This window comes from Zonotrichia albicollis, chromosome 3, assembly GCF_047830755.1.
Source record: "Zonotrichia albicollis isolate bZonAlb1 chromosome 3, bZonAlb1.hap1, whole genome shotgun sequence".
Classification (NCBI taxonomy): Eukaryota; Metazoa; Chordata; class Aves; order Passeriformes; family Passerellidae; genus Zonotrichia; species Zonotrichia albicollis.
Window position 1 is genome coordinate 81,033,524 of NC_133821.1, and position 17,056 is coordinate 81,050,579.

General features: G+C 40.5%; 1 protein-coding gene across 2 annotated transcripts in view; it reads right to left on the bottom strand.

The window, feature by feature from the left end:
* SOBP (sine oculis binding protein homolog) overlaps nt 1-17,056 on the bottom strand; it is a 113,148-nt gene that overhangs the window by 78,551 nt on the left and 17,541 nt on the right. For both annotated transcript variants that reach the window (XM_074538000.1, XM_005485075.4), the window contains exon 4: nt 9,706-9,857. In XM_074538000.1, the coding sequence (XP_074394101.1) occupies nt 9,706-9,857 (152 nt within the window). The remainder of the gene's footprint in view (nt 1-9,705; nt 9,858-17,056) is intronic.

Sequence of the window (17,056 nt, forward strand, 5' to 3'; positions counted from 1 at the left end):
ACATTTGGTATTTCTGCTACATGTATGCCTAGGACCCTGGTGGCATTTCCATCATTTAACAACCACACTTTCAATTTGGAAAAAAATGGTTTTTTCCTCTCTTGCTGTGTGAAAACCACAGAAACAATAGGAAAACAGACCAGATGCAAAATAATTGAATTGCATGTACACAATGTACAGGGCAAATATGCACAGGGCCTGATCTAAAGCTAATTGCAAGCAGTGGGATGTCACCCGCTGATGCCAATGGAGTCTGGATCAGGCCCAAAGAAAGTACACAAAAAAGCAGAGGGAGTTTTTTGTCTCATCTTTCAGTTACAGTAATCATAGGTGTTGTTTGTAACAGTAGTAGGTAACAAATTTTCCAGTAAAAGTGTGATTTTTAAGTTGACAGTGTCCCTTTAAGCTTATGCACTTCTTCACTTAACTATGCCAGATTTACTCTCCCCTTTCTACTTTTCCTTGCTCAGAGGTATACATACCATCTGTGCATCTAATATGGTGTTCTTAAATAGCCTCCAGAGAGATTCAATGCTTCTTTTCTCCCCCTTTTTAAAACTTGTCTGTTTTAACCCTTTTCCTTAGTATTTTAGAACCTCCTCTTTCAGAGCTCCTGGTCCTTCTTCCTCAGGATGAAGTTATCGCCTTCACACACTGAACTCAGTAGTACAGCTACTTTCTCTTTTAATACTTTTACATTAGTCAGAACTCGGAGGGAGCGGTCTTATCAAGGCAGTGATATTGATAAATTGCTTCTGCAAAAGGAGGCATGAGACTGGACCATTCAACAATAGCCAAAGTCAACCATTATTTCAACACTACACAATGAAATAATTCAAACCTTTCTCCCTATAAATATTTAAATGTCGGTGCACTGCTTTAATCTCTAGATTAATCTTTTAAGACTTATGTTTCTAGTTCTAGGAGCTCTCTTCCACCTAATTTTTAGTAGCACTGTGCACCACAACTGCAAAAGCCTGGGGGCTAAATTAAAAATAATAAGAGTTATTGAGACTGAGATGTTTGATTTCTAACTCAACAGGCTTTCCTTTTCATTTGAGACTCTGAATTTCAAGGGAGAGAAGAGCCACAGGCATACAGGACACTGCAGTGCTGCATCCATCCATGTGGTAAGAGGAAAATCACTCAGTCTCATGGAGATGTTGAGTCCTTGGTGATTCCCCTCGCTCCCCAGGAAAGCTGCACCAGGCTACCATGCCCCACTAAGGGCCCTTTCCCTCCCAAAGCCCAGAGAAAGGCTGGAGAGATGCTCTACTCTGCTTCTGAAATAAATGGACAGCAACAGAGCCATATCTCCCCCTCATCCCAGCCAAAGGACTGGCTCCTGCCGGAGCATCTCTGCCACCTCTCTGTGTGACAGAGGCAGGGTCTGGTCTCCTGCTTCTTAGGCTGGAGAGCAAACAAACCAAAAACATCTGAAGACACATGCTCCCCACCTCCACACCCATCAAATGGCTGTTTCTAAGTATTACTAAGCAGATGAGTACATTTATTTTAAATACAAAATTCCATCAAGTCTGACAACTCACAACATATGTTTACTTTCAACTTAAATTCAAATAGGTGAGCTGTAAATGCATGGGGTTTTGACAGAGCACAGCCAGTAACTGAATTTATCTGGTCACCAAGTGATCAAACATTATTGGAGAAACTATTTTCTACTGGAAAGACATTTTACATTTTCAGACTTTTGCTCTATAAAACCCACCTCATTCTTCCATCAAGTTTAACGCCTGCACAGTGAGCACGGCTTGATTTATGGCAAGAAACTGACTTCAACTAACAATCCCCAGTAGTACATTTTCCTGTTCATCCAGCAGATTATAAGTTATATCCATTTGGCCTCTCCTAGCCTCATTTAAACTCACAAGGCCAGACTCAAGGTTAATGGGTGTAAGGGTTTCTTCAGTCTTCCCATAAACCAGCAGACGTTTCCAAACAAACCTAAAGGGGATGAAACTTTTCTGGCTAGAAGAGGCCAAAAAGATAGACAATGTGATTTACTCCCTTGGTCTGAACTCAGTTTCATCCTTGAATTTATTGCAAGATTTCTATGGCTGATGGAGAGGAAAGTCGCCACACTGGGAGTGTAATAGAGTGATTAAATACAGACTGTCAGCTGACAAGAAATGTCGCAACACCGCTGAACTGCTGCCTCACCTGCACAAATTACTTTGCCACTTGCGAAATGTGACAGCAATGTCATCTCCTGAGACACTTTAGGACTAGAAATTACCTTCCACCTTCAGCTGGGCCCCTCAGGTTTTTTACTTCTGCCCACCCTGCTACCCTGCCTGGGTGGAATTTTGCCTCGTTAAACTACGCCGCTAATTCCAATTTCTGTATTCCACACACCCTTTCAGAGTGTGTACGAATGGTGTTGCTCACAACATTGTTCCTAATCCAAACACATTTTGGAAAACCATATTTGCTTAATTTTGGTTTTCAAATAAAAATATATAGAGTGAAAAAAATACTCAACCTCCTTTTCAATATTTCCCTAAGTTAATGAGCTGACTGATAAATGAACAGATGCCATTAAGGCAATAATTTATTCAAATGTCATGATATTTTTGAACAAACATTTAATATGCATTTCTTTATTTGCCCAGCTCATATTAGTATTAATGATTGATGTGTTCATTAGGAAAAGGAAGAGTGGCACCAAATATAGTCTGTGCAAATTAGATTCACTTTGGAGATATACCCTAAGCTTTTGTCAGAACAAGGACTGTTCTTGATGCTCATTCTTTGTTGAGCATGAGAAAACAAAGCTGAAGGTGCCTAATTTCGTACAAAGCCAAGGTTAATCTAAGGCAACCTGAGCTGAGACAAGAAACAAAGGAGAGCAATAATTTTTGAGCAATTGGCTAGCTCACATAGGTTGGAACCAAAAAGGTTCAGAGGTAAACTAAGCACCAGTGTGTATTATATCTGCTCATTTTCTGAATGCATCACTGTTATTGATCTAAACTCTTTAATCAAAAATCCCTTGGTGATGTAAAAATGCCATGGATGCAGACCATGAAGTCTATCTTGCCAGACTTTTTAAAGGAGCAAAATGTCTGTTATCCTCTAGTGTTCTCCTCTCCCCTTCAAAAATTCACCCTATGTGATTTAAAGCCTCAGTAAAGCTTTTTAGTAACCTCCAGAAAAATGGCTACTGGCCATATTTCTCCCTCAGTCACTCTGCAGGTAGAAACTTCTTTCACTTATCCAATACCAAGGTGCTAGAACACCTATTTAAATCCAAATCATTGCTCTAAACTGCATTCACCCAGTGTGCAAGGAACTTAAAAGCATTTCCAGTCAAGTCCTAACACAATTAGTGGTTTTTGTTGTACCATCTGTATGCAAACAAAACTTGCTTCTGGGAAAAAGGAAAAGTGCAATTGTTGAAGCTGTCCAAAACTGATGTGAGGACACCTTGCATAAACTGGTAGCTTTGTTTGAATCAGATGCCTGCCCCCCAAGAGGCAGCTGTAATTAGCATATTCATCTTGATAGAACCAAAGCAGCCAGAATGCAACACGACTGATGTAATGCGACATGGTGGTTAAAATTAAAAGTGAACACGCCTTTTAATTGGATTGGATACCTGCTAGTAATTCAGACAATGGGAATTTGATTCAAATTTATAGTATTAAATGGCAGCAGATGGACATTAAAATGTCCATTGAGTTCGCAAACTGACAAGCACGCTGGGTTTGCCAGATCCCTTCATTAAGTCACTCGTGGCATCAGTCAGGTGCTGCTGCCCATTTCATTGCTAGCAATGGCAATACATTTTGCTTTGTTGTGGGTGAGTGGCGAGATATTCTGACTGATGGCCTCAGTAGGTTAATTTGGAATTTCATTTGCCTCTTCTAATCATGAAAAATCCTAGCTCTGGTTTAGAGAAGCAATTCTATGAGATTTCTGGGTTTAGCATCCTGTAAATAACCAGGCCAGCTGATGACAGCAAGACAATGATGCCAATCTCCTTTCTGACCAATGCCACCCATTTTTTTCTAACCTCGGTATTTTCCTAATATTTCAGTCCCTGTTCCAGGTTCTTGGTCACTATATGCAGCCTTCAACTGTCCACAAACTTTAAAAACATCTTCTGAATGAGGTAATTCTCCTTATCCCTCCTTCTCCAGCCAGTTCCTCAAAGAAGTTTGCAATTGTGCCCCACACTTGAGCTGTTTCCCCTGCAGACTCAGCGTCTCATCTGCATTCACTCATCAGCGCTCATTTATGTCTCAACAAAGCAATCACAGCTATGGAGATGTTTGTTGTCTTTTTCCCCTCTACCTTCAAGCATTTGCAGGAAACCTTTTCAATTGGCTGCTGTGGCAATAGGCGCACACACACACACGCAGATGTGCACACACAAATACACGCACGCACGTTCTACGCAAACCCGCAGAGGCAGAAGCCGCTTTGTGAACCATTTATTGAATCCTGCTTTTCTCTACAGCTCCAGAGAACCAAATATGGGCAACTGCATGAAAAGATGGTGGGACACCTGCTCTGCACTGACCTTTCTGAGCACCTGATTAACGCAAGTTAAATCTCAAGGAGAAATAGATTTTCTATTCAGAGCTCCATGTTTTTCAACTATAGAAAGGGAGTCTAAAGGAACAGCTAAGCTTTCTTTTTTTTGGTCAGGGCATTATTTGCATCAAGTTGCTCCAAGCAATTTTCTGAATTTCAATGAATAATGATCACTTTACAAATTAAATTTTGTAGATGCATAAGGAAGAGATGAAAGTGGCTTTTTTTTTGCCATTACTCATTGACTTAACAGTGAGATTGTTAAATATCTCTCATGCACTGTTAGGCCGCACAATTAAGCTTGAAATCAAGAGAACTTTCTCTGACAATCCTCAGTAATATTCTGGGGAATGATAGCTGCTGTTTACTCCCAGTTTATAGTACATGCTTGTATCTAAATGTCCATATTATCACTTAGTGATAGATATTAATTAACCAAAAAATTATGCAGGCAAGAGCATTAAAGCTGTATGACGTTGCATGCTCTTTATCATCTTTAAATATAGATTGAAAATGTGAGGGGTTTCCTAATGCAACAGAACTTAGAACTAAATAAATGTCTGTGACTTCTTACAGTTCCATTGGATAGTTCACATTCACTTTTGCCACACAGATGAGATAAAGGACCTTAAACCTGTCTGCACTACTCCCTGTCCGCACTACTAACGCACAGTGTTGCCCATCACTACACTTTACAGGGAGAAAAGGGTCATGCTTGTTTACATCTTCTTGGTGCTACAGAGAAGCTTACTTTTACATTTTGATTTATGCCTTTTTGTTTATTAGCATGAATGAAATTGGACTGCTGTGTAAACAGAAACATCTATCTTTCTTCCTAATTGTGAGGCAGTATGAAGCAGGGACAAGGTCAAGTATAAAATACTGCCTGAGAACTTTGCAGTCGCTATGTCTCCAAAGCCTTAGTCAAATCAAGTAAATTACTCTTTAATATATCTGTGAGCAGAGTTCATAGCCTCTTTGAAGTCAGTTCTAGTTCTATGTTTGGCTGTTTGGTCATAATAAATTGTTTTCTGACCCATTGAGTCAAACAATTTAATTTCAAAATTAATCTTTTCAAGCTTCAGACTCACTGGATCAAATTATGAGTCCAACCATTCCCTTTAAATTTCATATTCTGAAACTTGGTGGTCTAATGCTTTTTGCCCTTATGTGACTCTTTCCTACTTAACTTTTATTAGTTGGCCTCTAAAATTAAATCTGAGAAGGAAGCATCCAAATCTTATATCTTTGGGTACTACTAACATTAGTCCCAAATGCTTGCTTTTCCAGCAATGGTTCCTTTTAGTTGGTATTATTATACACAACAGGTTGTCATTATACAATATTCAATGTACAATATTATACATTATTATGTATTATTACAATATGTGCATTTGACTGGGCAAACTGGACAAACAGGAGCAGGAATGCAGATTTGGGTTATTTTTGTTTGGGGGTGGCAGTGGTGTTATTTTTAGGTTTCTTTCTAAATTGGATCTTGTCTAAATGCTTTGGGATTTGCTGAATAGGGTAAAAGCCCCAATTTTTTGTTAATTTATCACTAACAATTTAGATAAGTTTATTCTGTTGGGGGAGCCTTTAAAATTTCAAAACATACATATTTCTATTCTTGCAAGGCATGGCTGCTGCTGATATAATTTTAAACAGTCATGACTTTAAAACACCTGGATAGATGTTTCTGTTTAAAACACCTGGAGTAAAATTTGCATTTCTTATAAGAAAAGCAACTTAAGGTTGCACCAGACTTCTTCCTTACAAACTTCCCATTCCAGGCATGAAGCTCCCTGACAACCCTGGCTATGCATGGATGCAGAGGACACAGAGGCCCAGCTTCCAGAGCACAAATAGACAAGACTCCAGCAGGACAAAAGGCAGGAAAGCCTGATGGGCATCTCAGACTTCACTCCTTGGGTTCAAAGCTCCCAAGGCCAGGAAGGCACCAGCTTATCCCAGTGTGTTGCTGCCCTTGCCAAACCTAGTGCAGGAAAGGGCTGAGAAGGAGTTAGAAGTTGGGAGCAGCCAGTGCCCAGCTGGCCTGGGGCTTTGTGGAGCCCTTTCAGGGCACTTCAGGGTGGGCTCATGCCAAGCCTTCTCCCAGCTGGGAATCTGTGGCATGCAGCACTGTAATGTGCATTTGCCCTGTGTATGGGAAAAGATATTTTTTAGAATGATTACAAAAGTCCTCATTCTGAACACCGCAATTGTCATTCAGGGATGGATAATACACAGCATTACTTAGTGCTGTTTTGAGGCATTAGTGATGACTAATTCTTTACTGCTTAAACAGTCCTACCATCCGAGGCAAGCACTTATTGCAGCACTTCTTATCTAGGGGAGGGAGGGAAGACTGCTTAATGTGATCCATTAGGAAACTCAAGCTTTAAATAAAGTGACCACAAAGTCCTATCAGCTCCCAGAAATGCAGCAGCTGTACATATTTAATGTAATACAACACTATATTGTGGCAGAGATCCCTGTTTAAAACATGCATAAGGCAGGTGAAACGTGACTGTTTTGCTCCTCTGTTTGAAAAATGAGAAAGTGTAGAGTGGCATAACTCCTTAAAATACATAAATAAGCATTAGAGTCAGGGAGAAGACAGGCACGCTGTTGGAATAGCACTAACAGAGCAAAGGTCAGCAGTTAAATCTGAAACTATTGCATCCTGGTTCTTTTGATCTTATTCCTCAAGACTCCACTCTGTTACTAACAGGTGAAGTGCAAAACCAGAAGCATGAGGGTCTGCTGAATTCTACTGTGCTTGTCTTCATTTAAGAAGCGCACTTCCTAAATATTCTGTCCCCAGATTATCTAATGCCATAAATACATGCAAGGGACAGCTACAGATTTCCTCTGCTCATCAAATCCTGTGAAATTCCAGGTTTCACAGGTCCAAAGAAAAAGAGAATTTAACTCACTGGCTTAGCTTTGAAGCAGAGCCAATCAACATGATAATGTTTTCTCACCATGTTTTGCCAAGTCCTCCTACATGGCATTTTGTTAGTTTGAAACCTTTTTAGTGAATAATAGGACATTTCACTGGGATATGCTGGTATATGAAAATATTAGGAACACCTATTGTGCTTATATACATATATGTGTATATGTATTTATTTGTATATATTTGTATATGTGTTTCTGTCTGTCTGTCTATACACACATACAAAATAATGAATATAGAGAGCTTTCTCAATGGAAATATTTGGCATCTGCCAGAAGTTAACAGAGGTGGAGGAAAGGGAACCAAGGAGAATGTGAAGCTCTAATTCATCCTCTCTCATAATACAAGAACAAGGAGGCCTCCAGTAAAGCACCAGGGTAATAAATAGTAAGTCAGGTAAAAGGGAACTTTTTCATATACTGCCTCACTGACTGAATTCATGGTCATAAACTATTACTGAATTCTACTACTAATGGGTTACTAGAAGGTTGAAGTACCCTATGCATTATGTTAACACACATTTATTTTCATTTAGTGGAGATCTAAATCTCTTATTTCAGGATCTAAGCTGTAGGTGAGAAAGAATACACCAAGTCCTTTCATCTGCCTCTCCAAGGTTTCCCAAATTATCTGGTACTCATCAGTTCTGGTCACACAGGATCACTTAACCAGGATCACTGACAATGCCTCCATTACTAGGAAGGATCTTATCCATGAAAATTTGTGACTGGAAGTCACAGGAGCATCAGCTGACAGAGATCTGCATCCTGTCAGCCCAGAGTGTCTGGACTGTGCCCTGCACACTGTAAGGCACACAGAACAGCATGTGATAGAGGTGCACATGTGCACATGCACATACATCCCTGCGGATTTATTTTCAAATGAGGAGCATCTAAGGAGCACATATTTCCCTCCTCCACACTTCTAGATAAAAAGAATGTAAACAAGACTGTTCACAGAATACTCATGTGACTTTTAGTTGCCTGTCTGCTCCAGTAGACACTATGAGCTTGATTATTCAAGACTGCCACTAAAATTCCACTCTACTGATTTATGCAACCTAATTCTTCAGGCTTTTTTTTTTTTGGCAGGATGATGTGACCCAAATTTATAAAGGAGGTTAATTTGCTATAACATTGCATCTTAAGTCTAGAAACCATATGTACTTATTGGTTATCATGACAGATGTAAAAGACGAGATTTAGAGACCTGAAGTCAATTTGAACTTGACAGGCTTGGAATGTCCTGAAGGATGAGGGTAAATGGCATCATTTAGGAAGCCAAAATATAAAGAGTTTTCTGACTGATAAACATTTCTAAGACAATAAAGTTACCCAGAGGCTCACACTATTCAGCACCAAAAGGACACAGTTAGTTTTTTAACAACTAAAAATTTGAGGGGTTCCTTTTCTATTTTTCTTTAAATGACATGTTACATGTTTAAATGACATAAATTCTGCTGCAGAAAAACAGCTGCTGAAGTAACCTAAAGGGCATTTTCAGGCACTGTGCTTCAGTGATTACAGCAATTTTTGTAGACATTCAATATTACCATTGCTTCTAATTTTAGATGGAGTTAAATTTAAATTGAGTAGGAGGGGTGTTCACATTACTCTAGATGTTCCAACATTGCTTACCCCAACCCAAAAATTGAATAGTGTCTGAATTTTTTAGCAATGATAAGTTATTAAAAATGATATACTTTTAAACAATGAAACTACAGCTCACTAGCAGCAGTGAAAAGATGTGCAGTATTGTGATGGGACTGAGACTTAGGCCCTAAAAACATTTACTAACTGGCCATGATCCCAATGCCATGGGACTTGGTGGCACTGTCATACACAGCCTTTCTCTATTCTATTTCTCTGATACTTACTCTTAGTGTGTATATGTAGGAAGTATCCTGAGACTCTAAGGCCAAGTTCAGAGTCTTATGTTAATGCTTATTAGTATTTAAATTTCCTGACCCTCACAAAACCCAAGTATCAAGCTGAGAGAAACTGAAAGAAAGAAGGTTAGTAAAGGGTTGACAGTCCAACAGACAATACAGATGGAAAGTGGTGGGACTAGGTGAAACAGAGAAAACAAAAGAAAAGAGTTTCTATTAGATGCTAAATGAGACTCAGGCTGGGCCTGATTAAAGCCATGTCTATGTAGGTCACATCTTTCCTTATTTCTCTTACCTTGTTTCTCTTGAAATATGCTCTTCGGCAAGCTGCAAAGCACTTCTCGCTGCAGAAGCATTTCACTTCACTTCCCATACTCAGGGAATAGCGCTTGATTCCAACTTTCTGGCACCAGGCACACATTATTTGTACATTTGACACATCATCTTCTACAACAAAAATATAAGAACAATGTTTACATGAGATGCAAACACCTTCCTCAGACATCTGCACACTTACTCTTAGACACAAGCAGCACCAGCTCATCTTATTGCTAACTCCCTCACTGTCAGAGAGCAGAACTGTGCCTGCCTGTGATCACCTCAGGCAGCTTCATCCTCAGGCAGCCAGTGACCTGTGCCAGCCAGACTCAGCAGCTTGGCAAAGCTTCTAAAATGGCTGGAAAAGATGATTAACTCCAAAAATTGTGCACTGCTGAAAATGTCTGGAAATCTTGAGAACTTTTTAGCACGCTTTAGAGCGCACAACACTTTATTAAACGAGTAACCAAGACTGAAGGTTTAGTGGGTATTGCTGTTTTGCTCTTGTTACTTACAGTCTGCTGCAGTGAGTCCCTGAGATGCTCTGCTCAGCAAGCTGGTAATAAAACACAGCCAGAAGGTGCTGCACCAAGGCAGGTCTCTAACACAAGCCCTCTTCTAAATAAGAAGGAACATAAAACACTCCTTTTCTGTATTATTTTGAAATGACTAGCATACAAAACAGGGAGCTTTTGTGTGAATTCAGCAGTCACAGAAACATAGACTTAAACAAGGCAGATGTTGCAGCACTGTGGCAAAATCTGCCAGGTTACTTTTCAGTCATTAGCCTTATTGGTCAAATTTTAACTCAGGCAGAGTTCACAAGCCTCTTTCAAGCTCTTCTCTAACATGTGTTACAAATGTGGCATGTGTGCCTTCCGGCATGTAAAAATACCACAGAGCTTATTTACTAATGTAAATATCCTTTTGCAATATCCTTTTGTGGTCATCACTCCCACCTCAGGTTCACAGACAACAGCAGTGAATAGTTAAGCCTACTAAACAGATCAAGTCAAGAAGTTTGCAGGAATCTTTCTGACTTAAAATACAGAATTCTTCAGTTCTTATGTCCAGTTTGTGATACTGAATGACCTTTCAGTTACAGACAGCAGCCATTGTCTAACTTCTGGGAAAAAATATCCCTGGAGACTAATTGTTAAAGCAGTTCCTGGTCCATGAGCTGTGGAGAATTCATAGCTTAGAGATTCTGTCATGCAGCCATCCTATTTCCCTATAAAGGATTTGTTTTTGAAGCTACGCTGTCATCGTTCTGTAAAATTATTGGCAAACTAATTTTTAGCAGAGTGATTTGGCTCCTTTCCCCGACGATCATAACTCAGAACTACGTGCTGCATTTTACTCACCTTATTGGAATAAATACTGCCAGTTTAATAACTTTTTTCCTTCCACAAATTGTGTTATGATTTACAGCTACAAATAAAATTCTACAATGTAAAATAATGACCTTTTGGTTTTAATCAGACTGTCTACCTTTAAACCTACATTTAAGGCCAAGTTATAGCACAGATTTGTGTTTAATGTATTGTATCACTTACCCTTTAGAGTGGGATTTGCCAGTATTATAAGCACCTTCATATACTGAACACGAAGGGAAATCAAAACAATTTGGGCAAAATTATCACTAGCCATCTCTAGGGTGAAAAAGCCTGCCCTGAGCTGGCTGTAACATCAGCCAGGCTGCTGTAACACAGGGTGCTGGGTGATGATTTTTGCACGCCACTTTCTCTGCAGACTGGTCTTGTCCAGGGTGCCAACTACTCCAGCACAGACCTAGAGCTCTTCCCCCATTCTTGTCCTGAGTCGTTTGCAGCACTTATCTTTTTCAAAGGCACCCTGATTCAGCTACTTTTGCACCATAATAAACCAATTCCTTACAGACTGAACCTGCCCCTTTGAATGTACCAGGACAACAGAAGATCCTCTGAATCAAAGGAACCAGACAGCAGACTCTTGTTTCAGATAACAGTAACATATATTCCCCTACTGATAAGAAGCATTTTATCTCTGGAAAAGAGATGATCTACCAGTGATACCTTTCTAATAGCCTTCATTTCTGATGAGAGGAACTCACATAAATGAAAAAAGAATATTACAGAGCTGAAAGAGAGCTCACTGGCAAAGTAGGTGCTGAAGTAGCTCTTTTTGAAGCAGGTTAGCTTGTCTGGGGCACAGTTTTTAAGGGGAAACACAGATGCACCACTGAGATTCTCAGGGGCTTTCATGAGTGATTTGATAGGGGGAACACCTCAGCTGTCATTCAATTCCTGTTCACTAATGCACATGAACAGTCTCCCATAGATGATGAGAAAGACACACACAATTGTTTATTTCTAATTACACAGGCTACAGGCAGCAGCAGCAGTTTACAGGGAAAAGCCATGTTATTCACTGCTCTGCACTTTTCTGCAGGTGTTATGCAGGACAGTTAGGTTCAGTCCACCTCCCTCTATCAAAGACCCTCTAACATACATCCTGGCAAGGGAAGGGGAGGAGAGGAGACAGAGAGGGATCTTCCATGTCAGGCTGCTGTCTTGCCATGTCCCATCCAGCAGAACTTCACAACCACCTCACAGAGAATCCGTTGAAGCAGCATGGCTTCACTGGTGGTCCATAGATTTGATGGTCAAAAAAATAGCAGAGAATGGTTTACAAACTACTACTTCCAGTCACTGTATGCACTTCCAGAAGTGATATGTGATATCCAGGGGGCATCATCAATATTAGTCAAAATGGTCATCATTTTGAAAGAAGGAAGGAAGGGGAAAAGGGAAGGAAATAATCTAGCTATACACAAAGAACTCAAACTGTTTCTCTATTCTACTCCTTTCTCACAATAGTCATCAAACAATGTAATCCCTTTCATTTCATGGTAACAGCAATAATAGAACTAGATGCCTCTTCAATTAGATAGACTCAAGAACACTGCTACAAAAGGATTAACTGAGTACGGTCATGTGAAGCAGCCAGGAAATAGCAGTACTTCAGAAGGGGGTTCAGAGTACACACTTGCTGGGACAGGGCATTAACACATCACTTTTCAAGTCATCTTTGTTCCCTCAAGTGTACATTTGCCTAAGACAACTTTTGATGCAATTCAAACTTGAACTTTTTGTAATGCAGTTCATTAAGTGAAATAGAAAACATCTATGATCACATTTCTATGGACCATCAGTTGGGTCCAGCCCAGTGGGACGAAAACTTGGTCTAAACTCAAATATTCTCTTTCAGCCATAAGTGATAATAAGAACAGCAGAGAAAGGAAGCCATGCTTGGTACCTGGGGGAGTACAGTGCCCTATGGGCGTGGGTGACAGCTGGGGACAATGATAAAGGTCCAAACATGACTGACTGTGCGCTTTCCTTCTTCACACTGGTTGTGGTAAACATCTGTGCAGACCTTGTGAAAAGAACTAATTGGCATGTTTTGTTACAGTGTATTAAGCTTAGTGACCAAAATTCAGAACTGCAACATTGGCAGAAAGTATTACTTCATGTATTTCTACCAGCAATGAGAAGCAATAACGTAGCCTCAAGACATTAAGACTGTGTGAAATAAGAAAAGACAGAGTCTTGGGATTTAAGCGTTGTCATCTGCTAAATGCAAGCTGGAATAATCTGAAACCAGAAATTCATATCTTGCATTCCATTCAAGATAAAATTCCTCTCATTTTTTCGCTCCCTTTATCTCCACTATCGCCAGAAGCTCTCTCTCCTGAGGAGAACGGAGTCCTGTCTTGTGCCCCGCTGCACTCTGCCGCCAGCCAAGGTATCTCTGGGGTAAAACACCGCAGTGCTGCCTTCGGCCCAGCAGCGAAGGTCAGAACTGGCCTAGGCACCATCTAACTGGTTATATTGGGATACATATTCCAATATATTGGCGTCCCTGGGTGGGCGAAGTGACTTCGCAGCCCGAAAACAGACTCGCAGCTCCTCAGGAGAGAGAGCTTCTGGCGATAGTGGAGATAAAGGGAGCGGAGAGAGCTTCTGGCGATAGTGGAGATAAAGGGAGCGGATTCTGCTAGAAGGTTGCCAGATGTTTATTCCATTGGTACAGAGGTCTGCACTGGGCCACTGCTGCTAACAGAATGCCGGCCGCATGGTCTCATTAACTTTATAAGCTCGGGGACAGGGGAAGGGGAGGGGACAGGTGAGTTACCAACCAGGTGAAGGGGGCAGGGTCTCAAGGGAGGATGACACTTAGACAGGCCAATGACCCCCAGGCCTGAGAAGCATCCTTTGAAATCGACGAATCACACGACGCCTTGCTGGTATGTTAGCCTGATTGACAGGGCACACTCAGCAAGGGGGCGAGGGGGCAGGGAGAGAGGCATAGGCACACCTGGGAAGGGACTCGGAAGTTTAAAACAGGACATTGCAACACACCACAACAACAGACCTTTGTTTTTCAAGGCTGAATTCTTTGAAAATCACTTTACCAGATTCCTGCCCTGCTTTCAGGAAAATGTATCAAATCCCTGTTCCTAGAGCGTTCAGCTAGAAGAACTTGCTGCTAGGAGATCACAGGGAAGTAGGAAATTTTCAAATCCAGTAGTTTAAGACTGGTTATCTGTCTTCAATATTTATTCTAATCTTTTCCTGATTAGAACTGCACTAAGAAAGCTTCTCCACAATAATTATCCCAGTTTACTACACTGGCAATAGTCTCCTTTGTTCATAGTCAATCTTCTGCTGGTAGTCTATCTTAGCATATCTGCTTAAAGTAACATGAGCTCATCCTGACACCATGCCTACATCCATCATGTGAGCTCCCACTGGAGCAGCTCTTCTGATGAAGATCATTCACCATCACTTTTAGGACACATATAGCTATGCTGACACATGTTTGTAAAGTACAAAAATATCACTTGCAAGTCCTGGCACAGATAATATTGAAGTGAAAGAAAATACTTCTTAATAACTGCTTTTTTTTCCCCCTCCATCTGGGCCTGCAACTTTATGACCTGCTTTTGCAAAGTGTTTAGCACGCTCTCAGATCTGTCACACTTATGACAGGTAGCATGGGCACTCTCACAGGTGAGACAAAGAAGAGATGGGATTGACACAACTGAATAGTAACAGGAGGGCTTTCAGCAGAACATACATATTGCTGTCCTCTCTAATTAGACCAGGTAATAGAAAGAGAAATTCTTTCTACATACCGCACAGGATCTAAATTTCCAGCCTCTACTTTTCTGAGTTCTCAACTCTTCACAGGGAGAGATATTGTGGGAGTTACAATATTGTGATTTTCTGCCTCTGGGTTGTGTCATTACAAGTGGAAGGAGTACTCCCTGCACCCACCACACAGATACTGTTCAGTTATATCTCCTTGTGGTTTTTATCCTGTGTATTTTTCATAACGAACAATGCAATAAACACGGAGTGTTTGCAGTGTTAAATCATGTTCCCAAAGGGAGTAGTTTGTATAACAAGATAAAATTATCACATTATAATAACTAAATATGCATCAGTCTAAAGCATGCTTCAATTAATCATCAAAAGTTTGCACCGCCTCTTTAGGTCTTAATTAAGCAGAATGTTTGGAATTTTTTTCCTTTCAAACGCATGTGAAGGAGCTGCAGAAAATTGTTCCTCTTAAACCCAATGAGCAGCAGTTTACACTAATTGATCTTATATGGAGCTATAATTTAAACAGGTGGGGGAAGTGAAGGAATGTAATGAGTACAATGGAGTAAATCCATCATGAACAGCTCTGTCTCTTTATCTAAGCAATCCAGCATGATCTATGGTGTTGCTCCTGAAATCCCTACAATTCTGGAGTTAATCCTGAATCAGTTTACTAAATTTTAGGTTGTGAAACTCTACTAACACTGTTTTGAACTGAGATGTATTTTCAACTTTAACTCCACCTTCAAAAAGTTGAGTGAAACTAAATGCAGCTACAGCTCTAATCCTGCATATTATGATGATTCAAGGGCAAGTACTTCAAAACCTTATTTTCCATATTTCCTTGCAAGAAATTCAGCAGGAGATAGTCAACTCTTCTGGCAAGAAGATAACATCTCTCCCAAAGGTGCCCAACCACAGCACTGCTATGCAGAAGGAAGACCAGGAGGATGGAGTGTTTGGGATTGAGATCTCAACTATGCACCCCAACTGAGCGAGCCTTTCTGAAACCTGTACCTTGACTTGGTTGTATCCATGATCTGATACAAAAAATATTTTGGAATCTCATCCCTCCTCCATGTCTTCCAGCCAACCAATTCATCTCTAGCATGAGTTTCCTTCCATCACACTATTAGAAGCCATTTTTCTCCACTACTACTTTCCTCTCTTTCTCTCTTTGCTGCATCCTACCCGCTGACCCAGGCAACTTGGATCCTAGGTTTTTGGGTAGGGAGCTATAATAGCTCTTTTACTTTGAGCTGGGAACTGCACTCAATCCGCTGGTGTATATATAACTTTAAATATTTTAACTGCTTTCACGGTTACTTTATAATGAAAAGCTGCAAAACTTCCTTTTAAAAGACTTAAGATCTTAACTTAACTTGAGCATCTGCAGCAATAACATAAGGGCTCACTGTTTCCAGTGGGACCTGCCAGGATTTCAGAATTAGATAATTCCAAGTTACTCTCCTGCTGCTCCTGAAATCCCAGATCACTATTGAAGAAAACCAAGTAGCATGCATTCAGATTTTTCATCCCCAAGTAGTTCCTGAGGTTGTTGATCCCAAGCAAGGCAGAAGCTCCATTACAGTCAATTTTCTTACACCCGAAATGCTTTACCAAATTAATCTCAAACTAAGAAAAGGTGAAGAAACAAAACTTCTGAGACATTGCTGCAGATTCCCTTGTGATATCACCTTAAGTGCTCATACCCTAAACAGATGGGGCACGTGACAAGCTTAAGGTACAAAAAGCACCTTATAAAAGTCACTACCAGAGGAAGATTGAAATATAGGCCTGACAACAGAAAGCTTGCTGCAGCCATCGCTATGGAAATATCAGAGCCTCTACAATGCATTTCCTTTTAAGGACCAGTCTCTTCAAGTTCACTGCTCTGCCAATAAAGCAAAATGTCCCAGCCCCTTTTGAAAAAGTCATTTTGGGGAACCACGGCCTGCCTACGTTTTCTATGCGTGAGCTGAGGCACGTTCTTATGCATAGTTCAGAAGGGACTGAATGCACAACACAAAAGCTGGCATTTAGGCAGGTTTTAAATATGCAAACAAAAAACGCACCTATTTCAGCTAACAGAAGGGGAACTCCCTGTATGCTTGAATACATGCTATTGAGGTGCATACATGGACTTTATTATTTTCTTTTTAGCACAAAGAAAACATTTGG